General features: G+C 40.9%; 1 protein-coding gene across 1 annotated transcript in view; it reads right to left on the reverse strand.

The window, feature by feature from the left end:
• MOXD1 (monooxygenase DBH like 1) overlaps positions 1-14,639 on the reverse strand; it is a 95,869-nt gene extending 81,230 nt beyond the window's left edge. The window contains exon 1 of the mRNA XM_035705349.2: positions 14,336-14,639. Coding sequence (XP_035561242.1) covers positions 14,336-14,599 — 264 coding nt within the window. The 5' untranslated portion in view covers positions 14,600-14,639. The remainder of the gene's footprint in view (positions 1-14,335) is intronic.
• Positions 14,640-15,084: the final 445 nt, after the last annotated feature.

Here is a 15,084-nt window from a genome sequence, read left to right on the forward strand (position 1 = left end):
GTCCTGGGATTGAGCCCCACATCAGGCTCCCTGCTCTGAGGGGAATCTGCTTCTGCCTCTGCCCACCTCCCTGTCTGTCTTTCATGAATAAATAAATTTTAAAAAAATCCTTCATGCAAATCGGCTAAACCTAAAACGATATGCTCAGTGAGTCTAGAGGTTTCCTGACAGTTTGACAAAGGGATAAATGTTATTTGAGTGGATAATTACATGAAACCTTTATTTTGTACTATTATTTTCTTTTTTTGTTTGTTTGTTTTTTGTTTTTTGTTTTTTGTACTATTATTTTCTTGGGAAATAAAAAAGAACTGCAGAATGAAATTGAAAATAAAACATGGACCAATTAGGAGCCCAAATACCAATAATATTACCTAGAAATCTATATTCACAAAACCATACTGTATAATTCTTATAAGATATTTATGACCACTTTTGGTGGATATCCTAGGATATCCTAGACCACTTTTACTCTCTGATTTTCACCTTTACAATTAGAACCAAGTGGCACCCCTTGCCCCCACTCCAAGTCCCATTTAGCAAATAGATCCAGATACAGCACTACTGTGTATCCATCGTAAAGACCATTCCTTAGCCATCACCCTTTGGTGCTTGATATTCCAGAACTTTTAAATCAAAAGTAGGAATATTGATCACAACACAATCACACTCTCATTGTCATGACTGGATGCCACAGCCATTATAAAAATCTAATTGTATGATGTATATTGCCTATATTACAAATTAACATAAAATACTGAGAAATAGCAGTAGACTCCAATTAAGTGTCATTAAACATGGACTTTATGAGGACAAGAGGGTTGAGGAGGATTCAGAGAATTGTGATTCTGTAGAGATTTTGTAAACGTTTAAAAATAAAATTTGAAGATGTTTTTAGTATGTAAATATAAAAGCTGATATGCAGAAGTCATTCTTCTTTACATTTACTGATTTTTAATGTACTGTAAAGTGAAATGTGAAGTAATGTTACCCTATATAAGTGGCTTTATGTGGATTTCAATCATATTCTACCTCAAACACCTACATTAAGATCAATTTCAATATGAATTGTCATTGAGGTATTACTGTTTTACCTTTTAAAGATAAAATATTTACCCGTTGCCCTTGAAAATCTGAGTTGATAATTAGACTCCAGCAATAAAGTTAATCCACACTTGTGTTGTAATAATGGAACATGTTCTCACAGGATATTTTGTCTTTTGAACACTCTACTTTGAAAAAAATGATGAAATAGATCACTGAGATTTCAAAATGCCATGCGGCAACAGCAGTCAGTCATCATGAGCCTAATTTGGCATCTATCACTTGGCAGATAAGCAGGAGTCCTGTGACTTTCAAACTAATATCCAAAAAGCTGGCTTTGATAATCTGTACGATTGCTACAACCTCATCTTAAAAAAACATGATTACACAGAAGTTAAATTGGTTCTTACTCATTGTCAGGCTTTTTTTTCCTCTCTCTCTCGAATAAAATCTCTGCAACAGAAAAGAACTTTGGTGCTGTGTTAAGCAGGAAGAAGTGAAAACTCTTCTGGGTGTAATAAAAGATCTCAATAAACCCGGTTCAGACTGGAGAACCAAAATGTAAGCACAGCTGCAGGGGAACCTTGAGAAAAATGTTACCATCTGCCATCACTTTATTCAACAGGTGCTTATAGTTTTTTTTTCTTTTTTCTGAATCTCAAGAGCCTTGTTACTTCAAACATTTCTGTTTGTTGTATCAATTTCTATAATAAATGTTATGGTGGTTTAGTATCATTGATAGTGTAATAATCAATATTTTTGCGTTAAAGAAAATCTTTGATCCTACAAAATCATAATGTATAAACAAACTATATTAACAGGATCTTCAGATTTCAGCATAAGCTGTTTTTAATAAGTCATTTCTTCACTAATCCTAGAAATCGGAGTGGAATGTCAAAACAGAAGCGGCTTGCCTTCTAGAAACCACTTCAGATAAAACTGAAACTCTGTAGGTGTAATGATGGATCTGTTAAATAGCTACTGGAATGCCAAAATAGGAACGCTGTTAGTCTGCGTTCCAATGCAGGACCCACCTAAGCAATCTGTTCTTTAAGTGCCACCTTCTGAAAATACACATCCTGGATTTTCCCCTACAGCCAATCATCTCAGTTCAGTTTTTATGTAGAGTAATATAATACTTTGCTGTAATTATAGAATTATCAGAGATAAAATGTAAAATTAACATTTTTGACTCTTAAAGTCAATGATAAACTTCAATGGAAAAAAGACAATCAATTTCAGATTTTATCATACAAATAAGATGTTATTACCTTCATCCTATTCCACCATCTTCATTTTTTAAAATTTGATAACTACCTACCACTGAATGCAAGAAGTAAATTTTGAGAAAACTCCTTCCTTCCTTCCTTTCTTCCTTCCTTCCTTCCTTCCTTCCTTCCTTCCTTCCTTCCTTCCTTCCTTCCTTCCTTCTCTTCTCTTCTCTTCTCTTCTCTTCTCTTCTCTTCTCTTCTCTTCCTCTTTTCTCTCCCTTTACTCTCCTCTCCTCTCCTCCCTTCCCCTCCCCTCCCCTCCCGTGTCCTCCCCTCCTTTCCTCTTCTCACCTTTCTTCCAACACATATTTCATTGAGTGACTATTATTCCCTAGCCACTCTTGTAGGGCTGAGGGCACATGACAATACAGGATAGCAGACAAAGTCCCTACTATGATCAAACTTATAGTTTAGCTGAAGTGAGGGGAGAGCAGACAATTTAAAAATTATTTTAATAATAATATAACCAAAATGTTTAGATAATAAATACTTATAAGAGAATAAAACTGATTATAGAGAGTGACTACAAAGCCTTCAAGTTAAGTGATCAGAAAAGCCAGCACTAAGGCAATGATATTTATTCTGAGAAATAAACTACAATGAGGAGCCATCCAGAGGAGGTACAGAGGAAGCTGATTCCAGGAAAAGAGAGAAGCTATTGAAAAAGACCTGAACGGAGGTAGGTATCCAGTTCAATGATGCAAATAAAAGCTAGGGTGGCTGAACTATATAGTGCCCAGGGATCAAAGGAGGCCCCAGATCTTGTGATACCTTATAGGGTAGTGTACAAGTTCAAATTTAATACTAAGCCTATATAAAAGTCATCTGAGCTTTAAGCAGCAAATGACATATTCTGATTGACATGAATAAAGAGTGTGTGTGTGTGTGTGTGTGTGTGTGTGTTACTGTGGCTACCATGTAGAAGATGACAAGAGGCATAAGAGTGGTGGTCAGAAGACAGGAGTCACGGGGTACCTAGGTGGTTCAGTCAGTTAAGTGTCTAACTCTTGGTTTCAGCTCAGATCATGGATCTGTGCGAGATCACAACTGCACAAGCATGTGTGAGCACTCACTCTCTCTCACATAAATAAATAAATCTTAAAAAAAAAAAAGGAGACAGGGGTCATGCAGTGGTCCGGGTGGTCTGCACTTGAGTAATAGTAAAACAAAGGGAAGTGGGCAGGTTTTAGATTTAGCTTGGAGGAAGAGCCAACAGAACCTAAAGATGTGTTTCAAATGTGGGGGTGAAGGAAGGAGCAGAAAAAAGAGTGACTCCTAAGCTTTGACTGGAGCTACCAGGAGGTGCCATTTACTGAGACTGGGAAGGCTGGGAAAGAAACAGGTTGAAGGTGAATGAGGTTAAAGTTGAGGTGAATACCTAGACAGTCTTCCCTGGAGTGGGAAGGTTGGGGGACAGGGACTATGTGGACTGGGAAGAGATAAATCAAAATTGTGCCACGACCAAGTTTCAGAAACTCACCAACTTCACACTCCACTTCTCTCGTGAAGCCCTCCAAATTCTCCTTCTGAGTATATACGAGTCACAAAGCATTCTTTTTCTTATTTCCTTTTTCAGATTTCAGATACACATTCACTAATACACATTCACTATACATAATTTGAATATACTGAAACACACGGTAGGGAGATGAAATATTCTCACACCCCCTGTAATGGTACAGTGTGCACCTGTCCACAGAGACAGGACAACTTTTATTTACAGGTTAACAGCATAACAGCATTGACAGTTTCCAGTATAGTTGCAATATCTTCTCTTCTACTGAGTTCTTGAATAACCTGAAGTATGAATGTGGAATAAAGTTATTTTCAGCATCACACTAAAGCTGAAACAACCTGAAGGACACCTGATCCTAGCTCCCACCAAAGGAGGAATTCTTTCAAAAGTATTTTTTTTTAAAGATTGACTTATTTATTTGAGGGAAAGACAGCAAGAACTCGGGAGTGGCAGAAGGAAGGGGTGAGAGTGAATCTCACACAGATTCCCCACTGAGCACAGAGCCCAATGCGGGGCTCGATCTCACAACCCTGAGATCACAAGTCGAGCAGAAACCAAGAGTCCGATACTCAACCAACTGTGCCAACCAGGTGCCCCTCCCAAAAATATTTTTAAAGAAATGATTACACAGTATTTAATAACTTTAGTGAAAAGCTCATGAATTTACAACTTCACAAGGCAATGCATTTGATTTTAAGACCTCTCATTATCAGAAATGCATTTGTTATACTGAGCTAAATAAAATCTTCTACCCTTTAACATATTAATTGAGTCTTTTTTCTTCCTTCTGGAGCCTGTACTCTTGAGGAGTACTGTCCACTATTTCAAAAACGATGATCACATCTTTCTTTTTTTTTTAATTTTTATTTATTTATGATAGGCACACAGTGAGAGAGAGAGAGAGGCAGAGACATAGGCAGAGGGAGAAGCAGGCTCCATGCACCAGGAGCCCGACATGGGATTCGATCCCGGGTCTCCAGGATCGCGCCCTGGGCCAAAGGCAGGCGCCAAACCGCTGCGCCACCCAGGGATCCCTGATCACATCTTTCTAATCATTCTTTCTCTAGGCAAAACATTGACAGCTGTTTCCCATTACCCAGGGAACCCCAACTTCCAGAGATTTCAGTCATGTTTGTAATCCTCTCTTAAGATCTCTTAAAAATGTTATTCTAGAACTTATCTTCTGATATGATTAGCCTAGTACAGAGTACTCTGTTGTTATTACCTCCCTTGATGTAAACAGTAGAGTTTATAGGCTAATGTTGCATCTGTGTTTAGCCAGCACATATTCTGAGTTTAAAATGACCTAATATTTAGAACGTTTCCATATGAATTCCCATTAAGTTCAACTTTCCACACTTCATATATACACAACCAATTTTTTAACCAAGTGTTTACTCTATTTGTATTCTCAGTGAACTTTTAACTTTTAATTTCCTTTCATTATGTGAATATATCACTGTCTTTGAGTCCTCATCCCATAGTCTAATGTAGCCAGTCTGTTATCAACATATTTTGGGTCTGAATGTTTAAATATCTATGATTATGCCTAATTCAACTTTAGTAGTCCACCTCATACAAGAAATGAGAAGCCTTGCCAGTTATTTTACTGTCATTCAGATATACCATTTATTTAATACTCCCACTACAAGTCCAGCAAATCAAATGCAAAAGAAAATGCAGTCTTGTCAGTATCACTGTGTTTATTGAAACCATGTTGGTCTCTAGTCATTAATGATGTCAAAGGATTCATAAACCAATTGCTTACAGTTTTTCCTCAAATTTTCAATATCCCCCATTGTTACATTTAGCTGACACCTTTTCTCCAAGTTGAAAAGCTACCATATTTGTCTCCATGTCATCTCCTGATAATTCTGACATTTCACTGATTGCTTGATTATCATAATCTCTTGTATTCAAGCACTTTCAATGTGCCATATACCTTGCTTAAGGTATTAAGATATTCTTTAGATATCAAGAGTCTCTTCTCCATAAAGTTAACGGTCACTTAGAGAGGCTAAGGAGTTTTCCAGGGACCACACATCCAATAGGTAGCAAGAAGTGCGAGGATAAACACCAAAAATTCTTGCTTGTAAGTTATATTGCAGGCATTTTTTGATGACCTGCCAAGCACATGAAACTGTTGTTCCTGGTACCTCAGGAAGATGTGGCAATGCTGACAGTCACCAACTTGTAAATGTTCCATCCATGCCCTAGTAAAATACTAATTATCTACCACTCCCGCTACTTTTCCTCTTTCTCCCTTCTGCAGTGATAGCTTTAGGGCATTTCAGTGCTTATTAGTAATTTGGGGAATGGAGGGAGGAAAGGAGAAGATATCTATTTACATAATTAGAAAGACACTTGAGAATTTTTCCAAATACAAAGGAAGTCCATTGTATTACTGTTAATTCTAATAAAAGATTTTAAAGTAGAACATTTCTCATTTCTCTTGGCTTAAATACATGCTGAGAATTATCTGGAACTTTCATTTATTAATGTTCCTTTGATGCCCTGTAGCCATATATAACTTACAAATTTTAGACTCTGTGTGGGCAGATATTCCTGTTGCCTAGAAATACAGCAGCTAGAACCAACTGACAAAAGATGTATAGAAATGATAGCTATAAAAAAAAAAAAAAAAAAAAAGAAATGATAGCTATGAGGAGAGAGATTTCTGGCTCAGCATATGTTGAAATACACCACTACCCACAGTCCTTCCATTGCTACTCTTGTTTCAACATGTAAATATGAAAAAATACTTAGAATTATCAATAACTTTGTCAAGCTCATCTCAGAAGTATTTCCATTTTAGGAAAATCCACTTTATTCTTCTATTTGATAAGACAATTGTCAGTATCCAAACATATGATAGCCCTTGCTTCAAATACCAAACTTCAAAACCACTCTGAATGGCTTTGTATAGAATTGTCCTTTGCATCGCCATGCCGAATGCCTGAAATCTTCCAAGTTTCAGTTGACCTGACTCCCATCAAAGAGCCTGAACACATAAGGTCAGTAGTTCCCAAGCATGTCTGCCGATCAGAATCACCTGGGAAACTAAAATGTATTAGTGCCTATGTCCACCCCCTGAGATTGTATGAGATTTAATTGGCATGGGGTCAAGAGGGTGGTTACCTGGACACTGAAGTTTTTTAAAGACACCCAACTGATGCTAATGAGTGGAGAAGTTTGGGAACTTCTGGCATAGGAAGTATCTTTTCCAAGTTCTCAGTTCTCTATTAGCCTTGCTGTTCATCACTTGACTGCAATCTGCCAAAGCATGAAACCATCTTGGCCCCGTCCAAAGGGACTTGAATGTTCAAAGTATTAGGAGGTCTAGCTTCTACATGGTTTCATCTACCATGAGTTTCCTTGTATGAGTGAGTTTCATTGCATGAACTTTGCAGGGGGAAAAGGGCAGCAATCTAGTTTTATCTAACACACTGAGATTTCTGAGTTTTAGTTTAAAAACTGCCCAAAAGATGGAAATCTTCTGCAGGCACAGATGTTTTGCTGATCTAGCTTCTCCAAGGTCTTTAGCTCCCTAATATTGCTGCTGATGAGAAAGAATACAGTGTATAAGAGAAAAACATGCACACCTAGAATTAAGAAAGAAACTTCTATAAAATCACCAAGTCTCTAGATCAAAGCTTGAAAGACTCTAGTTGAGCTTACTAAACATCTGTGTAGCAATGCCACAGAAACAGAAAAGAGAGCTCATGTGGTTCAGACACATTTGTTAAAACATTAATTATATTTCTTCCAGGTAGGTAGAGTCCTATGTTCAAGGTCACTAACTTCTTTGATGCACATGCCAGATAATCTTCTTCAGAGTATATAATATTTTGAGTTGTAAACACTATGATTAATCTCCAAAGACAACCTTTAAGACTTGAGACATTTGTTTTCCTTCAGGTCTTGATTATAAGTATACTGTCTGGAATAGCCACATGATTTCTCCTTATTACATCACTCTATTTTATTTCTCAGCACTTTCTTGTATTTTTCTTTATGTATTTATTTGTTTATCCCCCACCAAAATGTGAGTTCCATGACACCACTGACTTCATCTGACTCAATGCTACGTCCCTAAGATTTGGAACTGTTCAATAAAAGTTCAATCAATATTGGTTTAATGAATAAATGACATTCCAACAATCATGGCCCATAGGTAAGTGTTTTACTCTGTCATATGAGTCACAAATGATCCCCTTTCTGTGTGACCTGGAGCTTAAGTTTATATACATAAAATGGGAGAAATAAGACGTTGACTTCACAGGGCTATTGTGAGAATTATGTGAGAGTCCACACTTTAAGTACTTATCACAGTGTATGGCATGTACGGAGAACTCGAGGAATGAAAAATCATATCATAGAAATGTATATCAATGACATTTATAGTGGGACAAAAGTAGGAAGATAAATACTATGACTTTATTTTACCAATCTGTTTTAAGATATATTTTATTATACACGTTCTTTCACTATGAAGGAAAAAATTGGAATATGTTTTTATGTTAGCTACTGCTTCCTTGCAGGAGAAGAAAGAACTGCAAATTGGGACTCAGAGGAAATGAATCCAGGCTGCTGATCCGTACGGCTTCAAGCAGCTGTTTAATAGGTACATAAGACTCAGTAAAATTGGGGGTGTGGGGAAACTTAGGAAACTTGAGAGGAATCAACTGAACTCTTGAGTTTTTTCTTTTTTTTTTTAAGTTTTTTCATTTTTTAGCAATCCCTATACCCAACATGGGTTTCGAACTCATAACCCTAAGATCTAGAGTCACATGTTCTTCAGAAGAACCAGGCGGACACCCCTGAACTTCTGAGCTCTTAAGAGCAGTAAGTAAATACACAAAATAGCAATATTTAACTTGTAAAGGCAATAATTGTTCAAAGTTTTTCTCATAATTTTTGGCTACATGAGGTGAATAGGAAAGACCTCAATAGCAAATTAAGTCTGATTTATACACTATTTATATGACACTAGATATATAATTCCAACTTTACAGTTAACAAAATACTTAAAATACATTTTAAGTCATTTTTGCAGAATTCTCTGCTATGTGCTATATGTTACCCTTATGAGCAGCACTTTTTTTTTTTGATCTACTCTAGAATGTAACAAGTTTTAAAGACATAGCTTAGGAAGAGGTTTCCTAGAGAAACAACTTTCTATTTAAATGTTGTGAGGCATCCACATGCACAATTTTGTCTCTCTCTCTTTTTTTTTTTTTTTTTGTACGGATCAAACATTTTCAAAAACATTCATATAATTAATTCATTCCTTCTGCCAGCAACTTTACTGTAATAGGGCTCTATTACAAAAAAATGAATCAACAAGCCACCATTCATGATCTTTGAAGCAGACTCTCCCTTCCCTTCCAAGAATCCAGAAATTTGTCATTGGTTGTATGAAGTCTTGAACTTTGTTGGTCAATCCAGGTGCAGTGTTCCCTTGGCTCTTAGGTCGGCCCTGCTTCCTCAGGCTGGCATTGTGAAACCATCTGCCATGCCAGGAAGAACCACACAGCTGAAGAGTATCATCGTGTGCCGAGCATTACACTGACTCATGTGTCCCTATTACTAATGCACAAAGCACGAAGCTTGGAGAGGTCCCTCTGTCATCTGGAAATTGGGTTGGGGGGGCATAATCTGAAGATTTATAAATATCTCTTAACAAAGCCCCAGCTGAGCTGTGTCAGGGTTGTACACTCTCTTCATCTTTCCCTTACAGCTTTTCAATTTGCTTTCCAAACATTTTTTTGTTGCCGTTGGCTGGGGTGTACTTAAAAGCAGCACATCCTTACCACAAAGAATGCTCACTGTTTTCTGTGATTTCAAATCACAGAATTTCCAAGTACTTCCTCAGTGAACAGCCTATGGGCAATTACCCTGCTGCTAAAGACTTATTTCTCATCACAGAAATGTTTCAGTTTTAGAGACAGCCAAGGAGCAAGGCTGTAACAAATGATGACATATGTTTCAGCCTCCATTCACTAGCAATTTCTACCCCCAAAGGATGAGTGAATCAATTTTTGTGCAAATTCAACAGGCACATCCAACAATGCTGCCCTCTTCTCTAATTCACACAAACTAGGCATTCATCAACCCGGATTATTTGCTTCAAATGGGTACTCACAGTTGCTAAGTGGCTGGGGTGGGGGGTGGGTTTGCACTGTGTCAAAAAGGGGCAAAGTACAAGGAGAGGACATGAATCCATCAGGGAAGTGAGAGTTAATTCATTGAGACAAAATACTGAGGTTTTCAAAAGCCAATGCAAGAGGAAAGACTGCTTCCCACCCCCACCCCTGGCAATCCTATGAAAGACAGTGCAGAAATGACCTCAGCAGCATCCCAGGAGTCACATCACCCCAAGTAAGAGCCTCTCCACAATAGTATATCTGATAGATTATACTGAGACAGGCTTCACTTTGCAACCACTTTTCTTTTTCTTTCCCCATTTGATTGGACCTGGTTATATATCATTTGAGGAACTACCTTCAGACTGGGTCAGTGGGTTACAAATTGTGCAGAGCAAATTTCCATAAACCCTCATACTTTTAAGGGTGGCCAAGCCTATTGCCTTGGGGCAAGGAAATCAGAATTTGATTTTTCACTCCACAAGCCTAGAAGCAAATGTCACACAGCCCTTTGGAGATATTCTCATTGGGTCCAACCCTGAATTAGTGACTGGCACCACCGAAAAATATGGGGTTGTAGGAGCTTCAGTAGTCTTTATTGACAGAGGAGTATGGAATAGGAGAACTAACTGTTCACTAACTCCTTGTGAGTGGTGTGAGAGAGTGTGTGTAAAAGGAAAGAAGGTGAATAAGTAAATATTGCCTCCTGACCTCAGTAGTGTCAAGAGCGAGTAGATGCATGTGGGTATGTACTCAAAGGTGGTGCTAGGAAGGAGACTGTGATAAATTAGTGGGGATGGCTGTGGAAGCAAGTATTTTGCAAAGATGGCCACACTCACATATTTCATTCCCCTGTGACCTCCTTATGATGTGACACTGAGGTGGAGTCTACGTTCCCTTTTGAATCCAGTGAGATGCAACTACTACGAAGATGACTCAAAGGCTAAGTTATAAAAGCCTGCTCTCCAGTTCCTACCTGGGACTCACCATTGGGCCCCAGCCACTCAGCTGTGGGAAGCTGAGGGGCAACATGGAGTGGCCACATTCCCACCACAGTACCAGCTGAGATCCCCAGCCAAGAACCAACAGGAGCTGCCAGTCAGGCAAGTGATTGAGGGAGCCTTCTGATGATTCCAACTATTCAAATTGGAGTAGACATCAAGTGAAATAGATATCTGTCCTCAACTAGCCCCTCTCAAGTTGCACATCTGTGAGCAAACTCAGCATCACTATATAAAGTGACCATGTTTTAGGGTGTTCTGTATACAATAGATTACCCAAAAAATGGGCAAGGTCTCCTTGGACACTGGACGTTTCTTGGTACAGAATAAGCTGGGCCTGAAGAGAAATGGGACCTGCCTCTCTGCCTTTCATTGTTTTTCATAATTTGGGTTGATTCTTTACTAACCTTAGCTTTTTCCCTCTTGGCTCCAGATTAAGCTGTCCATGGGCTATTACCACACTAAAACTTTGTGTATACATGTGCTCTACATGGCACTTTCTACAAACTTGAATTGTGGCCAGTATTTCGTAATCAGATTTTACTTACACATATCTAAATTTCCATCTTCTCTCAAAAAAAGAGCAAAAACAAAAGATCTGCCAATAGCTGATTTGCATTCCCACATAACAGTAACTCAGTCACAAAAACTCTTTTTTCCTTAATCCTCTCTACGATCTGTTGTGTTGCATCAAGCCCTTCAATCTTTTATACTTGCTATCTGACCTCTACAGGCACTTGGGTTTGTGGCACCTATTCTAACCAACAATTCTCTACTGGTTGGTTTGAATTTATTCTCACACAGATATCCAGGAGTTAATATCTATTGAAAAGAAAAGTTTAAGATAATCAGAAAAATAGAAGTCAGGATAATAGAAAAAATATCTGCAGGCCAAGTTTTTATAAGTTAAATAAGAAAGGAAGACGTAAAATATATGAAGAAAAAGCTTCGAGGGGAGGAGAGGTGACCCAGATGTCAACATAGGTTATTATCATGCAGGCTGATGCCATCTCCAACCACAGGCAGTGGCTGCCCATGCCTGGATACCCTAGAAGCCAATGCTTTGTCTTGCAAAGTTTCTTCTCACTGGGAGTAAAATTACATGAAACCCAAAGTCTACTAATTAAATCACATACACTGTTTAAGAACCCTATTCACCTTTTGGTATAGTTGCTCAGGATATCCTTATCACACCACTGTAGGAAAACTCTCAAATTAATAGTTTCTAGAGAGAAGATTCGATTTCAAGTTTTGGAAAATCACCTAGCCTGGATGACCCAGCTAAACTGATACATTTTATTTTTGGTGACTTTCATTTTGTTAAAGAGGTTTTTTAATCAATTTTCTTTCTATGTGACTGGCTAGCCTAATTTTTAGTGTATTTTATATGTCCTAGAATGAGTAGGATTAAGGAAAGGGAACAGTAAAGGATGTCAGTCCACTAAGAAAATAATTATCATTTATGGATAAAAATAAGGATTTTATTTCCTTAGGAATAAAAATGGAAGGAAAAATCCTATTTCTTGCTCATTAACTATATTGAGAAAATGACCATTCCTAAGGTTTATCTCACGGTTGGTAGATACTCCTTGATTACTTTAAGAAAAGTTCTATGGCTCAAAGTCTATCCAAGGGGCACTTAGTTAATTTTTATGCAATTTTTATGAAGAACCACCAGCAATATGAAAACACTCTGTAGTTTAACAGTCTGTTTTTGTAGTGGGCCAATTATAGCATGTTGAAACAGGACTCTACTGCTAGTCTTTCATTTGATATCAAATTGGATGGGCTTTCTAGAAATGCTACTCTTTGGGAAAAACGGTATCAAGTTATCTTTTAAAGTATATCCTGTTTTGTGATATTATCATAGTAAGATTTTCTACGTCCCTTTCAATGAAACATGCAAGGACAATTAACTGGGGATATTCCCTTCCCCATCCTGAACAAACATAAAACAAACAAAAAGACTTGGCTCCATTATGTACTTAAATAAGGCATTTTCTTCTTCCTTATCAGAAGAGAGTTCAGTTATTCAGCTAGTGAGGCCCGTATTTGGAATCAAATTCTTGGTTTACAAATTTGATGTCCGAAATGCTGCCGCAGGAGGAAATTTATACATTAATGACTTCAACAAAGCAAAAATCCTCATAAAACTTAATTTTATTGGAGTTGTAGAATACTTATTTTGGGAAGAAAGAATTAGTTTATGAAAAAAAAAAAAACAGACAACAGGATGGTTTTGAAGTTTTTATTACTGTCATTTTCTTAGTGCCAGAATTAGGGTTAAAATTGATGGCATCTCAGCCAGAAAGTTGTGGAAATCAAACTCCCAAGTCAGGAATAAAATTACTGAGAAAGGCACTTTGAAATCCATCCGGTGCATTGATATTAATATCATTAAAACCTTAACACAATGCCATAACACCAAGGAGTTTTCATTTGGAAGAAGAAACTTTTAGCAAAGGGCAGTATTTTGGGATGAATTCTTTAAATAACAAAGTATAGTCACCACAATGTTATGTAACTGTGGAAAAGTGTCCAAAGGTTGTCAAGATCAAATAAACAAAGATGTCTAACCACCTAATCGTTCTGGTTTTCTCACGATTCTCGCCCCCCTTCCCCCCACCCATTCATAAAGATGTCTATGAACAGGCAACGGTATCTACTCCACTCTTTAAAGCGAATCGGCAGCTGTCAAATTGACTGTAAGCTATTAAAATGCGTGAAACGTTTCTCCACTTAATAGAGGATTTTGCCTGGGGAACTCTAAGTTTTGCAGATCTCGGAATGGGCACCCTAGCGGGCTCCCAGAACAGCAGTTCCCAAACGGTTCTTGGGGACCTTTCATTCATCTCTCAGATGAGGCAGCTGACCTCAGCTCCGCCGGGGACTCCAGGGCAGCAAGGATTTGGTTAGGTTCCGGGATCCCGGTCCTAGACCGCGAGGCGGCCAAGTGCCAAAGGTCACAGGTCCCTCCAACCCCGAGGGCCGTCGCGTTAGGTCCCCGAAGGGTCGTCCTCCTTTCCCATGAGGGATGAATGGGGATGCGCGACATCCCCCCATGCGATGTGTATGTGGGGGACCTGTGAAGTGGGGCGCTGGGGACAGACGGACAGCTGCCCGACGTCCCCGGGGCTCGGCTTCCCGGAGCAACCCCCGGGGCCGGCGGAGGAGCGGGGAGCCTTGGGCTCCAGGGGTGCGGGAGACCTCCCAGGGGAGCGCGCGGGGTCTGGACCGCGGGGCGGCGGGGACGACGGCTTCCAGCCTCCGCCGCAGAGGACACCGGCGGCCCCGGGGGCGCCTGCACACGCGCCTGCCCGAGGGCGGGCCGGGCCGGGCTCCCGGAGCGGACGCGCTTACCTGCAGGTAGGGCCGCCCCTGGGCCACCCCGCCCACGACGATGTCGGCCGCGGCCATGGCCCCGGTGGGCGAGAAGCCGAAGCCCACGTAGCCGGCGGTGCGCACCTCGAGGCGGAAGGCCAGCCGGCCGCCCCGGGGGCCCCAGCTCAGCCAGTACTTGCCCTGGGAGTCGAGGACGGTCTGGTGCGGGAGGGCTCGACCCGAGCCCCCCGCCGCCGCGCCGGGTAGCAGCCCCCAGAGCAGGAGCAGCGGCCACCCGCACATCCTCGGGCGCCTCTTGCCCGCAGGCACCTGGGTCGCGCCGACTGGGAGAGGAGGAGGCAGCTGGGGGGGGGGGGGGGGGGGGGCGGCGACGCGCAGGAGGCCTGGCCCCGCCCCTCGGCCCGCCCCTCGGCCCGCCCCTCGGCCCGCGGGGAGGGGGAGGGGGAGGGGGAGGAGGAGGAGGGCCCCACCCGCTCCGCTGCCCGCTCCGCTGCACGCTCGCCCCGTCGGGTTTCCAGCCCGTCCACCTGCGGCTCCGCACTCCGGCCCTGGTCCCCGAGGTCTGGGCTCCGGGGCGGGAGAAGAGTGCGGTGCGGGGTGGATGAGGCCGAAGCCGGGAAGAGGGGGCTGGGGCGGCGGGGAAAGGAGCGAGCGCGCGGGTTCCGGGAGGGCGCGGGCGGGGCGGGGCGGGGCGGGGCGGGGGTAGCGAACCCCTGCCCCGGCCAAAGGAGGAATTGATGGGAGACGGCAAGTGTAGCCAGGCCGAG

This window comes from Canis lupus, chromosome 1 (genome assembly GCF_003254725.2).
Source record: "Canis lupus dingo isolate Sandy chromosome 1, ASM325472v2, whole genome shotgun sequence".
NCBI lineage: Eukaryota > Metazoa > Chordata > Mammalia > Carnivora > Canidae > Canis > Canis lupus.